At 46.1% G+C, this 18,525-nt stretch overlaps 1 protein-coding gene across 5 annotated transcripts in view; it reads left to right on the forward strand.

Moving 5' to 3' along the window:
* The window catches only part of GAB2 (GRB2 associated binding protein 2), an 86,721-nt gene that overhangs the window by 50,950 nt on the left and 17,246 nt on the right, over positions 1–18,525 (forward strand). For all 5 annotated transcript variants that reach the window (XR_010996385.1, XM_068181672.1, XM_068181673.1 and 2 more), the window contains exon 2: positions 1,335–1,635. Coding sequence is in view for 4 of the 5 variants with exons in the window: in XM_068181672.1 (XP_068037773.1) it covers positions 1,335–1,635 (301 nt within the window). In the remaining variant the exon portion in view is untranslated. The remainder of the gene's footprint in view (positions 1–1,334; positions 1,636–18,525) is intronic.

Here is an 18,525-nt window from a genome sequence, read left to right on the forward strand (position 1 = left end):
AAGTATGGTCTGAATCAGACTGTTCAGGGAAAACACCACAGGAGTTTCTTACCATTATTTCAGCGATGAAATTCTCTAAAACTGTGGGATCCTGGTGCAGTTGGCTGGCTGAGACCTAGCACGTGCCCATCACCAATATGTAAAGCTTGTGCTCAGCACCTGGGCATTATCATGAGGAACCCAGCACACTGCTTGCCTTGGTGTCTCTCTTGGGTTACTATAGGTGTTTGTTCTTCCTTCTTAGAAATATTGTGTGCTTCCTCATAACCCAATCTTTTATAATCATCAGAACTCCAAAGCTGGTTATATATAAAAATATAAATAAGGTAAAATTCATTTTAAAAGCACCACTGTCCAGAGCCAGGGCAGGATGGTGGGGATCACACCCCAAAGAAACTCTCTGCTCACCTCATGGGATGGAGGGTTACACCTGCACAATTTTCCCTGTAATTTCAGTTTTAGCCTTTAAAACATTATCCTTGTGGCTGTTCCCCCTCCTGTGGGCTCTCAAATGTGTCTGGTGTGGGGAGGGCAGTAGGGCCACCGCTCTCAGGGCCAGGGCTGATGGCTGACATTTGTTTTGCTGGTTTGCTTCAAACTCTGCAACCCCCCGAGTCCATTCCGCAGGTAGTTTGGCCAGAGGCTGCTGTCAACAGTGCTTGGAAGAATCAATGATAACCTTTTCCTTTGCTAAGGAGTGGCCTACGTGCCAGGGAGCAGAGGATGCTGAAAAACAAATGAAGCTGGGATTCTCCATGGGTCTCCCTGGCATTATTCCTGATATTTAAAAAAACAAACCAGTTCTCCTTTGGTTTTATTAGTCTCTCTATCCTGGCATTTAAACAGAGATTGGCATGGTAAGTATCTGCAGACACATCTATGATGCTCTCAGGGGTTTCTCTGAAGGTTAGGACACCCAGGGTGCTGCATCCAAAGTGCCTCAGTGCCTCCGAGCTTACCAGAGTGTCACATTTTGGCATTGTGACACCCGGTAATGCCACTGCACAGAGTATCCCACATCACGGAGAGAAGGGCATTTGGGTCCTGGGAGCATGTCTGGGCTGTAGGGTAGGAGCAAGGTTCCTCTGAGCCACGAGACGGGCACCTTTTGGGGTCATCTTATGCTATGATGCTATTTCAGTATTTTCCTGGATTTTAGTATCGAAGTGAAGAACTGAGCTGAGTCTATGCACATCTTGCAGGTATGCCTGAGCAGCATCCCAGAGCACCCCATGGTGGAGAAGTGTCGTGTTCCTCTGTGTCACCCTGTGCCTGGATTTTCGCTCTCACAGATTCAGCAATGGGGTTCATGCTTGTTGTTGTCTTGGTTTCAGGCATGGAAGAAACGCTGGTTTGTCCTGCGCAGTGGTCGGATGAGTGGTGACCCCGATGTCCTGGAGTACTACAAAAATGACCACTCCAAGAAACCTTTGCGCATCATCAACCTCAATTTCTGCGAGCAAGTGGATGCGGGCCTCACCTTCAACAAGAAGGAGCTGCAAGACAGCTACATCTTCGACATCAAGACGAGCGACAGGACCTTCTACCTGGTGGCTGAGACTGAGGACGACATGAACAAATGGGTCCGCAGCATCTGCCAGATCTGTGGCTTCAACCAGTCCGAGGAGAACACAGGTACCATGGAGAGACAGGTCCATTGCTAAAAGCATCTTCTCTCCTGTCGTCCCAATGGGCCCCGGGCCTCTTTCAGATCAGACCTGTAGGAGGGGGTGCAGCCCGCCACAAGGCTGGAGGGGCGGAAGTAGAAAATGGATGGACATGTGGGAAACTTTCATTAGGCCTTCCTGCCTTTGACATCTAAAGAGCTGTCTTGGCTATTCTGAGAGCCAATCATTTTTACCCTCCATAACTGTAGACCTTTCAGTCTCTTAGAAGTTGGTGGTGTTTGGGGACTTTTTTAGCTGCAGCCTTTGTCCCTGTCCATCACTAAAATCCCCTTGAGAGTGGTGGGAACCAGCAGTGAAAATCCCCTTTGCTCAGACATTTCAATCCCTTGATGGAGTAGAGGGATAAGCTTTACTGGAACCACTTTTTTCTCCACTGCAGTTTTCCCTGCTGGCAGGCTCTCATGTGGAGGACAGACATACTCCCTGCACCTGCATCCCCATCTCTTCCTGGAACCCCAGGGAAAGCACTGGGAGAGGGGGGAGGAAAACTCCACGTAGTTTATATGCAGTGAGGGGACCTATTGTCTAGTTGTGCTCCACCATCCACATACTCAGTTGCACTAGGGCAAGCCTCTGCATTAAGCACCAATGAGCTGCCTCTGTTTTCCCAGCACCACGAGGGCACACATAAATCCTGAGTGAGATGGGATGGGGGAGTGAGTCTGGGGTGCAGCTTTGCAGTCACTTGCCCATCCCATTATATACGTGGTAGCATCTCTGGGTATCTTTGCTTCATCTCATCCAGGGGACTGCAGGCCTCTGCTCTGTCTGCATGAAACTCCCCATAATAACGTCCAGCTTGAATCTGTTTTGGTCCCTTGTGGAGCAGCTGCCATCCGCAGGAGTTGAAACCCTGCCAAGAGCTTGTCAGGCAGGACAGCAAACAAAGCATCACAGCAGCACGGATGGGATCTTCAGTGACTGACGCATGAAACAGGATGTCACCTTGGCAATGGGTGCACAAGTGGCAGAAAGGATCCTTGATAACGTTGTCAGCCAGGTCTTTCAGGGAAAGGTCAGGCTAAATAAATTACATACCGTTCCAATGTCAGCAGTGCAGCCCTCGAGGTTCAGCAAAATTGTTCGGGCCCCTTTTTCAAGAGCTGTTTCGTTGCAGGTTTTTCCATTTTGCGTGCGTTCAGCTGGGGGAACTGCTTTTCTTCTCATTTAGTAAAATGAGCTTTCAGCCCAGCGGCAGCAGGATCAATATGGGACTTCAGTGAAATATAAATCTGGGCAGCAAAAGGAAAAACAATCTCCCGTTTGCAAGTACATCTGTCCCAAAGGGCACACAGGGATCATCAGGCTGCAGAGATCCAAGCACTATTCCCTGCAGGATCATGGAGTGACATCAGCAAAAGAGGAACAAAAATCCCTATTTGTAACAGAATCACAGCTCGTTAATGCTGTAGGGAAAGTACCCACTTGAAACAGTACCCAGCCGCCAAAGTTTGATTTTCTGAGTAAGCCAAGAAAAAGCCTGCAATGACGAAATCAGCAGATGTGTCCAGATGCTGCAGCAGAGAGGGACCATGAATTATTCAGGGTTGGTGCTTCACTTTGGTCCTTGCTGAAGCGGTGACCCCATGCTCACCTTTCCTTCACCATCCCTGATAAGTAATGGCAAATAAATCATCAATTTCCCAAAGTGGGTAATGTTCATTTGAAGAATCCATGGCCTGAGGCTGGGTGAAGAAGCTGAGGGGTCATTGGAGCATGATGGGTGTTGGAAGTCGTGTCCATCTTGGCATATATAAACTCATCACACATCCTTCATGGGGAGTCAGCTGGAGGGAGTAACGAAACAGTCATAGCAATGTTTGTAACTCTGCTGTCCTGTGCTGTGCTCCCTCTTCATCCCCTCCTTGAAGTCAAGGGTGGATGGATGGGAGAGGATCAAGAGTTTGTGTGAGATTAAGACAGTTCCTGGGTAGAAACAGAGCTTGGGACACTTGGCATTTTGTTCTTGGACCTTCCTCCCCTCATCCTCAAGCTTCTCTGTGCCTTGTTGTGGCCTCTGCCTTAGAGAATGAATGAGTCGGTAATTGGATGAACCAAAAAGGGGGAGGAAAAGGTAACCATCATGAGCAGGAATAGCTCCATGCTAATTGTAGCAATTAATTAACTAAATCTCCTTCTCCCAGTAGACAGGCAGCGTGGTGGAACAAGATCAGGCACTGCCAGGGAAGCCACTGTGCACATTTTTCTGGTTGTACTTGTTCCTGGGTGTGTGATGGCTTTATAATGGCCCAAAAGCCTTGCTGGGTCTGGCCCCACAGCTAGGCTGTTCCCAGCCAGGCTGTACTCACATCCCAGCTAGGGGAACACTCCATCACCAGCAAACACATTGACTGCAGTTGCCATCATATGCCAAATTACTGCCTCCTCAAAGGGACACCCCACATCAGCTGAGGCCCAGCCACCAGTCACTAGTTTGCTTATAACCCAGCGGTGATGGAGGACAAACTCATTAGCTTTTGGGGCAGTTTGGGTAAAAGCCTGTTGCACCAGCTCCCCATGATGGTAGGGAAAAGGCAGGGTAAAAGGGCCTTTTAGCATGATTTAGTAAGCAAATGGGCAACCTGGAAGCAGTAATGCAAGCCCTCTGCACCAGTGTGGGACTGTGCTGAGGTGCTGCCCATGCTCCCAAAAGGCAAAACAATTAAAAGGCAAACCGATTTACACCCTTTGATGCTTCCTTCCATTTGCAGCTCAACGGGAGAGCGTAAATTTTCTGCCACTTGGTTTTCACATTAGTCCTTCATGTCCTGTCTAGACAGGGGGACTCTCAGGATTAAGGAGGCTGGACTTTAGGGCGGTTTAATGTCATGCTATGGCTCACTGCTGGTTTGCTGGTCTCCAGCTGCATTATACATCTGGTTCAGCGGAAGGAAGCTCGTTTCAGCCTCAGGGGCCTGAATGTCAGTGAAGCAGAGGGTCCTGCCGGCTGTCCCAAGGAGCAGCTGCTCAGCAAAGCCGCCCCAGTGGCTTTGTTCCCTGCCCCGACCTGAAAATAATTGCAGAGCAGCACGATTACATCTGCCAGGAGAAGGGAAATTAAATTGATTCTAAAGTGTTTACCCAGACTGTGGCAAAGCTCTTTGTTTCTGTTAACACCTATTTACTTTGAGAGCTAATTACAATTTTTGAACAAGCAGAACCTCACAGGATCCCGGCTCCTCTGCGTGCCTGCGGAAGCTGACCATGTTCAGGGAAAATAGATTTGCTCCTGTCTCAGTGCTGCCTTTACACTGCAGTTTGCACTGCTGCCACCTTGACTGATCCAAATACAATGGGGGGAGACCAGCCAGGGACCCTGGGCCACAGGCTACATGAGAAAGGCCAGCACGTGGGTATTTCAAACCATCAGCATTTTCCCTGCCCTAGTGGGCAGGCAGCCAGGGCTCAGCTGTGAACTGTATTTTCTCATATGCTTTGTTTGTTGAAGTTAAAAAAATACCAAATCCCACTAAACGTCTCATGTGCCATTAACCCTTTCTGAAGCTGATGCTTCAGCCAAAACCCCTCCTTGTCCCATCCCCAGTATGACAGAGGTGCAGCTACAGCAGTCTGCAGTTTAATTTCTCACAAACCAATGTATGTGCCCTTGCAGGGGTCCTGTGCAAGGATTAGTTATTTTGAAGGAGTCAATAACTTTATTAACTTTATGTCAATTTACTGTGCCACCCCCAGCACCTCCCTGGAGCTCCTCTTTTACCTCCTCCATGGAAAAGGGAGCCTCTTTCAGGGGCTTGGATTTGTGGGTGCTGACCAAATGTGGGTGGGAGTTTAAAAGCTTATTCACGCACATCTTCAATGGCCCTGTGCTAGAGGTTTAACCCAGACATGAAACAAGGGAAGGGAATATTTGTGTGTAAGTAGATGTCCTTGTGCTGAGCTGAAAGCTCCCTCCACTTGGAGAGGGTGAGGAAGGCGTGGGAAAAGCATGGCATGGGCTCCTGCCCTTATGGGTTGTGTCTGGCAGCAGTAGCCTCTCCCACCCAGTACAGGCATGTTATCTTCCTCTTCTTTTTTTTTTCTTTTTTTTTTCTTTTTTTTTTTTTTGGGTCCAACTGGGACTTAATTTATTTTATTTGTTTCTCTGCTTTCTGTCAGGGAGTTGCTCCAGGGCAGCTCTGGATTCTGGCTAACTCTCCGCTCCATCTCCAAGGCGTGGCATTGGTATTTTACATCATGCAGGGAGAAATCCCAGCAATGTCTTGCTGAACATAGGTCAGGGCTGAGCATTAAAGTTTAATGGAGATGTATCTCTCCTTCCTCCTTCAACTCAGACACGTTCATTCTAGCAGTTTAGTGGATCAGCCTCTGGATACCAGTCACTTTCTGCTCACACTGGAGAGATCTGCACCTCACATGTGCGGGTGTCTTTGGCTTGGTTCTGCCCCAGACCCTCCACCAGTTGCCCCATTCCAACCCACGATAGCAAATTTATTAATCTCACTTGACTTGCTTTGGCTGGAGGTCCCATATGGGCCACAGGCTGGCTGCCCCCCAGCCTGCTGTCTGCAAGTCTGTGTTATGAGCCCATCTGCTGCTCTTGCACACTCCCCACTTCTCTCCCAAAAACATATTTGTCCTAGCAACAGGCCAGTGCTACCTCCAGCCCCATCGATTCCTTGTGGCTGGGTTTGCCTGGGTGTTTGCCCAACAAAGGGAACTCAAGATGGACCAAAGAAGAAAACAACAGAGATACCCCTGAAGACTTGTTGGGAGGACAGGAGCTACCCAAACACAATGAAGAGGCTGTGGGCTGCAAGACTAGAGTAAAACCAAGTCTGAACATTGTACACCACCCACCTCTCCCAAACACTCCCAAGTCACCAGTGTTCCCCATCCCTGCATGCAGGAGCAGGGCACCAGGGAGCACGTGCAAGGTGACAGTTCCTGCATTCCTGCCACCACTGCCTCTTCCATGGACAGGAGGAACCAAAGCAGAGGGGAAATACACTAGACCAGGTACTTCCTTGCTATAGTGCCTAGCATATGCCTCCTTCCTTCCCTACTTGTGTCCTGGAGGAGTTACAAGCCCAGAGAACAGCCAGGGAGTGTGCAGAGGCTGAGGAAGGTGGGATGAGAAATGGGGGCAAGGAGGGATATGTTGGGGTGTCCTTGTGTCCCTGACAGCACCCAGGCCCTGCTGTGTGTTGTTTTGGGATCTGCAGGCAGCACTGCCACCTAAGGGCAACAGAGCAGGCAGCCCCTTGTAGAGCCTTGTGCCCTCATGACTTTGTAAAATTATAGAATGCTTTGGGCTGGAGGTGACCTTAAAGATCATCCAGTTCCAACCCCTCACCATGGACAGGGACACCTTCCACTAGCCCAGGTTGCTCAAAGCCCCATCCAACCTGGCCTGGAACACTTCCAGGGATGGGGCATCCACAACTTCTCTGTGCAACCTGTGCCAGTGCCTCGCCACCCTCACAGGAAAGAATTTCTTCCTAACATATAATTTAAACCTGCCTTCTGTCAGTTTAAATTTATTCCCCCTTGTACCACTTGACTTTTTAGCTTCTGTTGCCACAAGTCAGTTGGTCTTGACTCCATCTTTAAGCCTTGGTATGAGTTGTACTTGGATATCAGCGCACATGGAGGCCAGTCTGTCCGCTTGGCAGACAGTACAGCAGGCAATGAACAAGAGTATGTTTGAGTTGAGCTTGACCATGGGCTGGACAGGGCATTTCTGGTTGAATTCTTTCCAGATAGCTCACCTTCCTATCTTTGTTCACCTACCCAAAGACCTAATGTCCCCTGCCCCATTTGGGACTTGCAGGTAACTTATGGGGCAGGAATGTGGAGCCTTGAGCCCTGTACTCTGACCTGCTGTCCCACCATACATACAGATGCAGCCTTTTCCTCAGTGTTCTTATCAATACTTTCAGCACTCAGTGTAAAGGAACTCCTTCTTTTAAAACACCTATGTCACATCTAGATCCACTGGTTGCACTTCTCAAGGGCATTTGGATCAGACCCCCCTCATCGTTTTCTTCCGTGTTCTGAGTGTTCCTAACAAGGGAAACAGTACTGGCTGCAGGTTTACTCTGGAGGACAAATGCAGATGTCGTATCTCAGCCCCAGGTTTGACCCGGCCTCGCTGGAATAGGTAGGGGAGACCTGGTGGCCCAAACTTTGCACCAGGCTCGTGGTGCATGCAAGCACCTTCTTGCTAAAGTCACAGTTCATTTCTTAGCCTTCCTGCCACTTTAAATTTGTTCCAAACTTCCCTGACCTTGGTTTTCCTGCTCTGCAAACAGCAAGTTATTTTAAGATCTGACACTGTTCAGCTTTTATTTCTGTGTAAACAATACTGGAGATGGAGTGGTATTGGCACAAAGGAGCAGCTTGAGAGCAGTTAACTGCCTGCTATCTTTTTCCCCCTTTTTCCCTCTTTCCCTCTGGAGATAAGTTAGTTGTGGTACTGATGAGTCTGCTGAAGAGCAGAGCACCACTAATGACCTGGAATTTGCTTCCTAGAAGACAGAAATGGGGAGATCCTTGCTGATCTCTACCAGCTGGTCAGAGTGTCCTTGCTGTGATTCCCCTGGCAGTTTGGAGAGGGAACTGATGCCACTAAGAGTGAAACATGTTTGGGTGGTTGTAGTCTGTCCATTTCTTGGGAGAAAATGAAAAAATATGTCTAGAATGAAGCTAATCATTTGCACCCTGAAAGTGGCCGTTTCTTTCCCTTGGGTCTCCAAGGAAGTAGGACTGATTAGCTCAGGTCTCCACTTTCTACTAAAACTCATCCCACCTGTGTCAGGATTGCTATCAAGGCCTTTGCTATCAAGCTGGATCTTCAATGATTTCATTGTCATAATTTCATTTACACCAGACAACACACTGCTAATCTTCCACACCTTATTTGCCTTGCTGTACTCTGCTCTGCAGCATGCTAGGTTCCCAGAAACATTGCAGGACCAGAGTCAACACTGCACTGCTGTGGTGGTCACTGTCCTTGATACCAAGAGGAAGTTTCCTACCCATATAGGTGCCAAGAAAAGGACTGAGGCAAGAATGCAGAAAGTTTTAGCAAGGGAAAGGGTCTTCAGGTATCTGCATGATTAGAAAACCAAGCCTCTGGCTTCAGGGCATCTGATGTAATCAAATCTCTGACATTTGCAATGCTTAGACCAAGACTTTCTTTGTAGTTTGGGTTTTGGAAATTTTGGAATTTTTTGGATTTTCTTATTTAGATGTTTTTATTGTGACTGTAGACATTTTGAAGAGGTAGAACTGAAAAAAATCCAGAAGATATGTGAGCGTTGTGTTTGCAAACCCATAACTCTGCCGTCCCAGAGAGTCCATTGGAAGACAAGTGTTTGTTGAGGCTCCTTTGGCCATACCCAGCACTGATGGGAACTGGCAGAGGATGCAGCTGTTTGTGGGAGCACAAGGTTTATAGGCAAAAAATGCTCTTATCTCGCTGCAAATAATAAAACCATCAACCAGCAATAAAAAAAATTTATGCTCAGTGTTCAAAAAGAACCAAGAGCCAAATACTCCAGCTCTTCTTGACTGTTTCCCAGCTGGCGCCCAGCTCAAGGGTATCCAACTGGCCTCTTCTGAAGATAAATACAGAGCTGGAGGACTGGGTCCTTTGGGGAAAATCCTGCCCTTTCCTGGCCAAAGTCCCACTGGTTTAGCTGAACTGAGGCTGGGATTTGAGCTGGGAGAGAAGGAAGAAATCTGAAGTTCAAGAGCTAAAAGCATTGCCCAGCCTTTCCAGCACAGGTTTCCTAGCAGAGATTGACAAGCTGAGTTCACATTTCAGCCCTGGGCAGGGCTGTCTCCTCGCCTGGCACCCAGAATCAGAAACCCATTTAACATAATTCTTTGTTTTGTAATTGGCTTATATGGCTATGAGCCCTGTCAGATGAGCTCTGTTAGTTTAATGGGCACATAGGAATTTTTAGGGTGACTTACTGACCGTGGAAAAATGAGCATGGCAGACGGTATCAGCAGTGCATCAAAAAACAAAACCATGCAAAGCCCTTGGAAGCAAAAACAGCTGATGGACTTGGAGTGAAGTGACACTGTCTGAGCAGAACTGAGGGAGAGAGGCATTTTTGGGTGTCAGCCAACTAAGAGGAAAGTCATAGTCAGATTCGCCTGCATTTATATTTCCCAGAGGGGTCTTGGGACTGTTGTAGCCCATGTGCCCCAGTCATGCACTTTGGGATTCATGGTGCTGCCATGAATCTGTGTCTGCAGAGTTTCTCAGGCATCAGGGCAGGACACACATCTGCAGGTGATGCCCAATACATAGGAACCAGGCTGGGAAATGCAATGGACAGAAAACCCAAAAATGCAAGTGCAAGCAGGCTGGACAAGGGGAAAAAATCACCTTTGCAAAGGATAATTTTCTGGCAGTTTTTCACAATGCGACACTTTTTTTTCCCCACCGTGTAAATGTATTTCCCCATTTCTTGCCTCCATACATTTCCCATTGTTCCCTCCAAAGCTTTGAGAGGCTCATGGTTTTATATGCCCTGCGCACTGCTTTGTAAAACCTGATAAAAGCCAGGACAGATTTAGACTCTCATTTCCCAAAGCACAATGCCTGTTTGTTTGCTGTTTTGTATTGCTTTATATTTCCAATTAAAACCAAGCCTGAGCAAAGGGAAAGCTTTCTAAAGCCTTTAAAGCCTCCAAGTGAAGGCACATGGAGCAGGAAGGAGACATGAAGCTGTCGATTCCTGTGAACTTTCCATGACACCAGTCAGGGTTTGTTTCCAGACTGATTTTTATTTATGAATGCAGTAGCATTTATTACTGATTTTATCTGTAAAGATGGCATTTCTTCCCTGGATGGTTTTTATGCCTCAGTTATAATTACTGCCTACTCCTCAAACATACTTTTGATTTATTTGTTGTTATTTAATTTATTTAATTATTATTTAATACCAGAACTGTAATATTGGCAATTACATAGGGCTGCAGGGCTTACACCTGATCCGGGGATGCCCTCCTTCCACATCCCAGCTCCCACCAGGATGGCTGGGAACATCTCTTAGGGTCTGTCACAGTGTAGATGTAGCCAAGAAACATGCCTTCTGCTAAGCCAGGTGCTGCACAAGCACTGAGCAGAAAGGCAGCCTCTGCTTGCAAGGATTCATCACTAGGGCACAGTACAGATGTGTTTGGTGCATCTTTTATCCTGCCTGTAGCCATTTGCTGCCAGAGGCACATCAGCAATGGTGCCTCTTCCCTCCAAGTTGGGAATGGTCTTTAAAAGGAAGCTTAGCTCCTTTTAAAAACGTGTTTAAAAATGAGACTGTCCAGGAAAATTAGATGTTCTGTATCTCTTCTGTTCCCCACTTGCCCACAATCAGCTGCTTCTCTGTGGGATTCAGACACAGAAGGGAGTTACAGTTTCCACAAGATATCCAAGGACCATCTTTGCCATTTTCCATGCTTACAATCACTTTAAGCCACAGAGGATGAAGCAAATAATTAAAGCTGTGTGAAAAAAGAAGTCCAGCCCCCCCCAAAAAAGCCAACAAAACCCACCAACATGAGTCTTCATCCTTGGAGATACTCAAAACCTAGCTGGACACAGTCCTGACCTGCTGTAGCTGCCCCTGCACCCCTCTGGGTAAAAAACCTTTTCCTAATAGCCAACCTAAACCTCACATCAAGCACTTACTGGGGATGTAGCTTCCTTTCATACTTATTGGGTTGTTGTCACATGTCGAGGAATGTGACTGGTTTGCACCTTTGATTGATTGCCACCCTTTATATCTGTTTATTAAAATGGAAAATAACATTTCACCTCAAAAATTTCATCATGTGCTCTCTCAGTTCCACATGACCAAATCCCATCCTGGCCAGCACAGCTGCTTGTGCCAAGTTTTGGTATGATTACCTTCCATCATTTCACTGCCAAACTATCCCTGTGCTTGTGCACTGTTGCTTTTGAAAGTAAGCTGGAGTGGAGTGACTCATTGCAATTGCCTTTTTTTTTTTTCCCATAACTGACAATGAATCCTCTTTTTGAAATGTTGGGCAGGTGTCTGGGCACTCACAAATACTTCATCACCTGTAAAAGTGTACTGAACGGCTGTGGCGCTGCCTGTGGCTCCACCCTCACCTTCATCTCGGCCCATCGCCTGCCCTGCCAAGCACCACCTTGTTTGACATTGCTGTATGTGTAAACCCTCCCCTCAAGCCCGCGTGTGCTCTGCACAGACTAAACCTTGATATAAAGCCTTTATGATGATAATTATTTTTGCTGGCTTGTCATGATGGTTCATATTGCTCTCCAGTGAGTCATGATGAAGTCTTTCAAATACCCACTTGAAATCCATAAATTCTGTGATTAATCTTTCTGCTACTTGATGGTTGCTTTGATGATTAGTGTTAGGGTCAAAGCCTGGACAACACATGGTCTTCCAGCTGAAAACAAAAAGGGATCTGATAAAAAAAAGGGAGAGTTACTTTTTACATGGGTAGATAGGGATAGGACAAGGGGGAACAGTTTTAAACTAAAAGAGGAGAGAGTTAGATTAGATGTTATGAGGAAACCCTTTACTTGAGGGTGGTGAGGCACTGGCACAGGTTCCCCAGAGACACTGTAGATGCCCACATGGGGCAGTGTTTAAGGCCAGGTTGGATGGGGCTCTGAGCAACCTGGTCTAGTGGAAGGTGTCTCTGCCCATGTTGCAGAGTTGGAATTAGGTGGTCTTTAAGATCCCTTCCAACTCAAGGCATTCTATGATCCTATGAAAATTCTGCTTTTGTCTCTTGAGATCTGTCTGAAAAAAACTCCTGATGAGCAGAAGACTGTTTTTCCCAGAAAGCACTGTGGTATCTCTTAAGTCTTTACTTTGTTTTTTTTTTTTTCTTTTTTTTAAAGTATCTCAATCCTAGTTTATTGACTCTTGTGGCTTTTCCTCATCCCCACGATTCTAAGAAAAGGGGGTGGATTTGTGATTTTCATTTGAAGCTCATTCATGCTTTTACAGCTTTATTACAGTTTTTAAATACCATTAGATCTCTTCTTTGGCATCAACATAACTCCTTCTGAGCATCTGAGATCCTGCTGTTTTTTCCCTTATGCTCCAGAAACTCACTTCCACTGTTTCTTCTACCATTAAGAAGAACTCAAGAGTACAGGCTCGGAAATGCTTTGAGTTTCTTTGGCACGATGTTGGAAGGACCACCCTGTCCTCTGCCCATCAGTAACATTTTTATGGAGATAAATCCATGCTGTCCAAGTCCTGGGCAAACAGAGCTTTGTGTGCTAAAAGATCCTCTGTCATCTCAGTGATGAGAAGACATGCTACTGGTCTGGTGTCTCGTGGTGCCATCTGAAGGGAAGGCCAACCCTGTGTTCAAGAGCTGTATGATGCAGTGATTTGTGTTACAGATAAAGTGGATCAAAGAATTAGTACTGCCATGACTGCAAGGATGCACTTGATTGTATTAGATAAGTTAAAATATTTGCTTTAATAAGGTTTATGAGCGATGAGCTGACGCACAAATGGGTTTTCCCTGTGGATGCATTGCTGCATGAGTGGTCCCTGTGACGTTCTCGGATGTCTCCAGAGCAGTTGGAGTTGGGAGGTTGGAACAAGCTGGCTTCTAGTCTGATCTAGTCCCAGTAGTCCCTGCATTCCTGTGGTTGTAGCCAAAAGCCATTACATCCTGGCTTATTCTTCACAGAATCTCTGGAGAAAAATGGGTCTAATGTACTGTCTTTTTGTCACCATTCCACTTTTCATCCCGTAGATGAAGGATGAAGATGGATATCACCCAGATCTAATCTCAGCAGCCAAATACACTAAGTTCAGACATGTGTCATGTCAGTAATTAAAATCAAAAATTAAATAAATCCCATTCCTGTGAGGAAGAAGGACTGCTCAGAAGTTGCCTATATGGAGTCAGAGCAATCTGGGGAAATGCTGTTCTTGCAGCATGTGAAGCAGGTGACATGCCCAAAACAAATTCCTTTTAAAGGCAGTGAAAATTCAGCATCTTCATTTTCACTCCCTCTGGTATTCGTTTCCATACTCTTTCGGTGTCAATTTTGATTCACACCTTTTCATTCTGAATTTGAATTAATTTCAGGAAAAAACAAGAATTGCACTTTCTCATCTAAAAAGCACATGATGATGATTTTCAGTTGAAGAGGGGCAATCTGCCCCCAAGAAACGATCCACTCTGATCAGAATGAATTGAAATACCTTGACCTTCTCCCCTTTTACTTAAAATTCACTTTTATCCTCTGAAGGATTCTTGTAATTTCTGTCTTCAAATGGTCCCTTGGCAAGCTCCTATTTTGATTAAATGGCATTTTCCAGCTGGAGGATGTCAGAAGATTTTCAGCTGGCCCTAAGCCAAGCATGAAGCACCAGGCGAGGCACTGGGCAAGAAGATGCGGATTTTGCTCTGGATGCTGGTTCCAGCTATGGTGGGTGTACGGATGGGTGAGCTGCAAGGGGCGTAATGTCATCTGGTGCTCTGGCTTTTAAGAATGGGCCTACCGCACTGTGAGCTGGTTTGAGCAAGGAAGAGGAGGGTGAGGAAATGCTGAGTAAGGCCATGGGACGGTTCCCAACCCATGAGCAAGAATCAGAGCAGGGATGGTTTGCTCTGGTCTTTGGATGCCAGTGGATGTTTTGTACCCGAGTCAAGCGATGAATGCCAAAATCCAAAACTGTTACCATGAAGGAGATTGTGATAAATCTCCCTCACCTGAGTCTCCTGAGGACCAAGCTATACATGACGCTCCATTGCTCCACTGAACACAGCTCTACTGCTGCTATGTGTTAAAAATAACCACAAACCAGCCCATGCTTTAGTGCACAGGGTTCAAACAGCAACATCCATGCTGGGAGTTTGCTCTGCTTCTCAGTGCAGAAATATCCAGTGGGGAGAGACTTGCTTGTGCATGACCAGATGTGATGGGGAGATGGAGGGTGTCCAGGTGGAAACACTCATGCACAGGGAAAAGAATAACAAAAACTTAAGAAGGAGCTGAACTGATGGTGACCAAAGTCTATCTGAATGTTAAGCCCAGTGCGATTGAGGACTCCAGCCCACTGGGCATCTCCTTTAGCCACCCTCAGCTCTTTCTTGGGGTGGTCCCACGGGGGCACAAGCCATGGCAGATGGGGAATGTGGGGACAGGGACACTATTGGAACTGACTCTAACACAAAATCGCTTGTGGGAGCTGCTGCCAGCCCTGTGTTTCTGAGTGCAAATACCACTCCAAAGTATTGCACTGCTTTCAACCCACGCCAGTTCTTGCCTTTGGCACAAGCTGCGCTCCCCACTCCCTGCCAAACCAGTACAGATGTTTTAACACCCACCAGAACCCAGATAATTACAAGCAGAATCAAAAGACTGGTCAGAGTTGTTTTCTTTTAGTTGCCTGAACTCTAAGCCATTCTCAAGCGAGATGCTTCCCACTTTCTGACATTGCTTTCAAAGACATTTTTTGTGGGACATGCTGCTAATACTCATTTTGTGATTAGGAGAATGTCTAGAAGCCCCAGCCAGGATGAGTATCGCACCATGCCTGCTGATGTAATGGTTACCACAGAGTGAAACAAGTGCAGGGAAGATGAGTAAAGCATCTGGGAAAACACTTTCCTGGGAAATTAGAGCTAATTTCTAACCAGCAGCTTTTCAGCCATGGCATAGCAAAGCTCAGCTCATTTTCAAATGGGTTTGGAGAGTGGAACAGAACCATGTGATCAGCTGGTGAGCACAGGTCAGAGAATGCTGCAGGTCCTTTGCATCCTAGATCGTCATGGGAGACAGTGCTTACCATGGAGAGATTGTGAGCAGCTGAGATAAAGGAAGCAGCAGCATTTCCTGTTGTAACAGAGGGAAGCCAGTAACAGACACTTTCTTCCTGGTCTGTGCTTGTACAACCCTCAGATGCAGGAGTGTAGCCCATGATGAGAAGCTTGGCTTTCTCAGACCAGTTGCAGACAGCCAGGTTTGAGTTTAACAGACAAGAACTGATTCAGCATCAATGAAACCAGTTGTCACGTGTCTGCCCTGAGGCCACTTAGAAAGCATCTGTGGGGAGGAGGACAAAGAAAACCTTCTCAGGCTTCCCTTTATATGAGCCACATCATGTCTTCTCATCTTTTTTCCATCAGGATGCTTTGAGGTCCTCCTGGATGTGCAGGTGAATTTTGTCCTTGCATTTGTCATCACTTGACTGTTTGGGAAGGAACTGACCAGCACAAGCTCACCAACCCCGGTGGGATCAGGCTGTTTTCATAGCTTTACCCTCAATCCCTGATGCAAAATTCCTTGTCCGCCATGCCCAGACATGAAAATTTCCATCCGACATTATTCCAGTTCATTTCTGGTTGCTGTGGAGACCAGTTTAAATGAAACACTAGTATTTTGAAAGAGAATATGAGTATAAGTCATTTGCCATGCAAGGTCCCATGCTAATAGTATTAGCATATTATTTGATTATGGCGATGTGTAGGGAATAAATTCCAAGTCCTTTTGACATCATTGCATCTTAAAAGAAGAGGAAGAAAAAAACCTCTGGGCTTTAACCAATACTGAAGTCCTTTACTGCATGTGAACTCCTGATTTCTGAATGCATAAAGCTTTGGGGGGGTCACAGGCATTTTTAACCTCATGGCAATGTGAATAGCTTGCTGGAAAGGACCTTTTCTTTCTCTGCTTCCACTGAGCACTGTTAATAGACTGTCTGATGGGCAGGACTTGGGTTTTTAATGATGGGCAGAAAAATCCCGGATGGCTTTTTGAGCTGTCTGCATTTTTCCTGGAATGCTGGTGTTGCAGAACCCATCAAGAGAGCAGCTGGGCAAGGTGCAATCCTCCCATTGCTTATACAGATTTTTGCTTCTTGCATTTCACCCTCTAATATCTTAAGAATTAAGATATATTAATATTAATTCTTAATATCTTAAGAATTAAGAATATCTTCAGGATTTCTTCAGATGATCACAGTATGTGGACAGGGTATGCCCATGCCCCAAATGAAAAAAAAACAAAGAACAAGAAAACAAACAAACAAACAAAAAAACACATGGAAAACTGCTGCAGATAGGCTTGTTTTGAAAGAAAAGGCTGCAGAGTTGAAAAAGGGAAGCTTGCTTCCAGCAAGAAAAAAAAACAAGTCGGTCTCCACCCCTACAAGCTTGTTTTCTGGAGCTGGACTGATTCTTGCTTGCATTGACTTTCGGGCTGCTTTGTGGCTGGTTCAGGGACACACTATTGTGTCCATGAGGGTTAATGATTTCTTCTGTCTCCTCTCTGGAATTTTGCAGGACTGGGCATGACGGGCTCACCTGAAGCTGTGTGAGAGATGTGGAGCTCTTCTGCAGCCACCTGTCCTTAGCGTTACCCCTTACCCCTGCACCACAGCTCCCACCTCCCTTTCCTTTTAATTCATCAGCTAAAATACCACCCACAGAGCAAAAATAACATTAAACTTACATAGAGAAGAGAAAAACAGAGTCAAACTCCTTCAGTTAGGTCGTATGCAGGAGTGCAAATACACCCATAAAGAAGGGGACTCTGAGAGGAGAAATTCGGGGGTGCTCTTTTTTTCCCAAGCTTTGGCTTGCTGAGCAATGGTAAAGCAGACCCATAACAATGTTGCTGTTTTATTGACTCCCTGACAAACTGGGAGTTATAGTTTCTTCCCCCAAGGTAAGGTGAGATCGAAATAAATTACTTCTGTAAAGAGCCGGGAATGGCAGTTCTTCTATAATACAAAGTGCAAATATTTGGGGCTCTTGTGCGCTGCCTTGAATAGAAATGGTCCTAAATCATGCATAAGTAAAATGGGTTCACATTTTCTCCTGGTGAAAGTTTTTCTCTGCTCTCCTGGAACATTAAAGACCTCCGCTCCCACTGTCTATAAAAAGGGCTATAAAATTTAAAGTGAGCTGTTAAGAAGCCCTGTCAGGGATTAGACCAGGATTCATTCTTTCTCCTCCATCCCTGCTAAGTGAGGCGTGCACTCATGTTTGCTCAGGCAAAGAGAGGTTCCCACATACTGCTTGCAGTGAATGATAAGAGGACAAGGAAAAATTTGTTCAGGACCTAAAAGCAAGTTTTTCCTGGGCTAGCAGAAGTCAGTGGTGCATCAGCTTCTGGACTTTTTGATGACATATTGGACTGCAGTGCTTGGGTGGGACTGCTCTAGAGTGATTTCCAAGGGAAAACTGGGTTAGGAGGTGCCAAAATCATTAGTCATCAACATCATCATATATAGTAATAACCAATTATAATAACCAATAATAATATCCAGTGCAATCCTCCGAAACAGGATGCCAGAGCTTCATGTCACACAGTAAGAGAGCTGGTTTGATCCTGGGTCATCATGAGTCTGCCTCTGGGGAAAAAAAACATTTCTCATATAAATGTGTAATCTCTTTCTGTAGCTCTTCATTTTCAACAACTTTAACCCTCTCCTGCAGCACTGGCCTCCACAGACTGCTTGTACCTCTAGACAGACTTGCTAAGGATGCCCCTGTCATCTGCCAGAATCACATGTGCCACTCACAGACAGAAAGCAGCTAATTCTACACATCCCCATTGCCTTGGTTTTGCCACCTTATATACTTACCCTGACAAAGGCAAGAATACCCACCTTGAGACCACTTTGTGGTTTTTACAGTTACACCACATAATCTTTGCCCTTTTCCTCTGTTCCAGCCTTTTCTTTATACCATTTAATCAGATGGGTTTTGCATCCCCTCAACAGATTGGTTTTGTAATATCAGAAATTATGATCCATGAAGCAGAGCGGGATGAGGTTAGTTCCGTGCAGCAAACGAGTCTCAGCCCAGCCCGTGCTGCCACCCTGGG

The sequence above is a fragment of the Anomalospiza imberbis genome, chromosome 2, assembly GCF_031753505.1.
Source record: "Anomalospiza imberbis isolate Cuckoo-Finch-1a 21T00152 chromosome 2, ASM3175350v1, whole genome shotgun sequence".
Taxonomy (NCBI): domain Eukaryota; kingdom Metazoa; phylum Chordata; class Aves; order Passeriformes; family Viduidae; genus Anomalospiza; species Anomalospiza imberbis.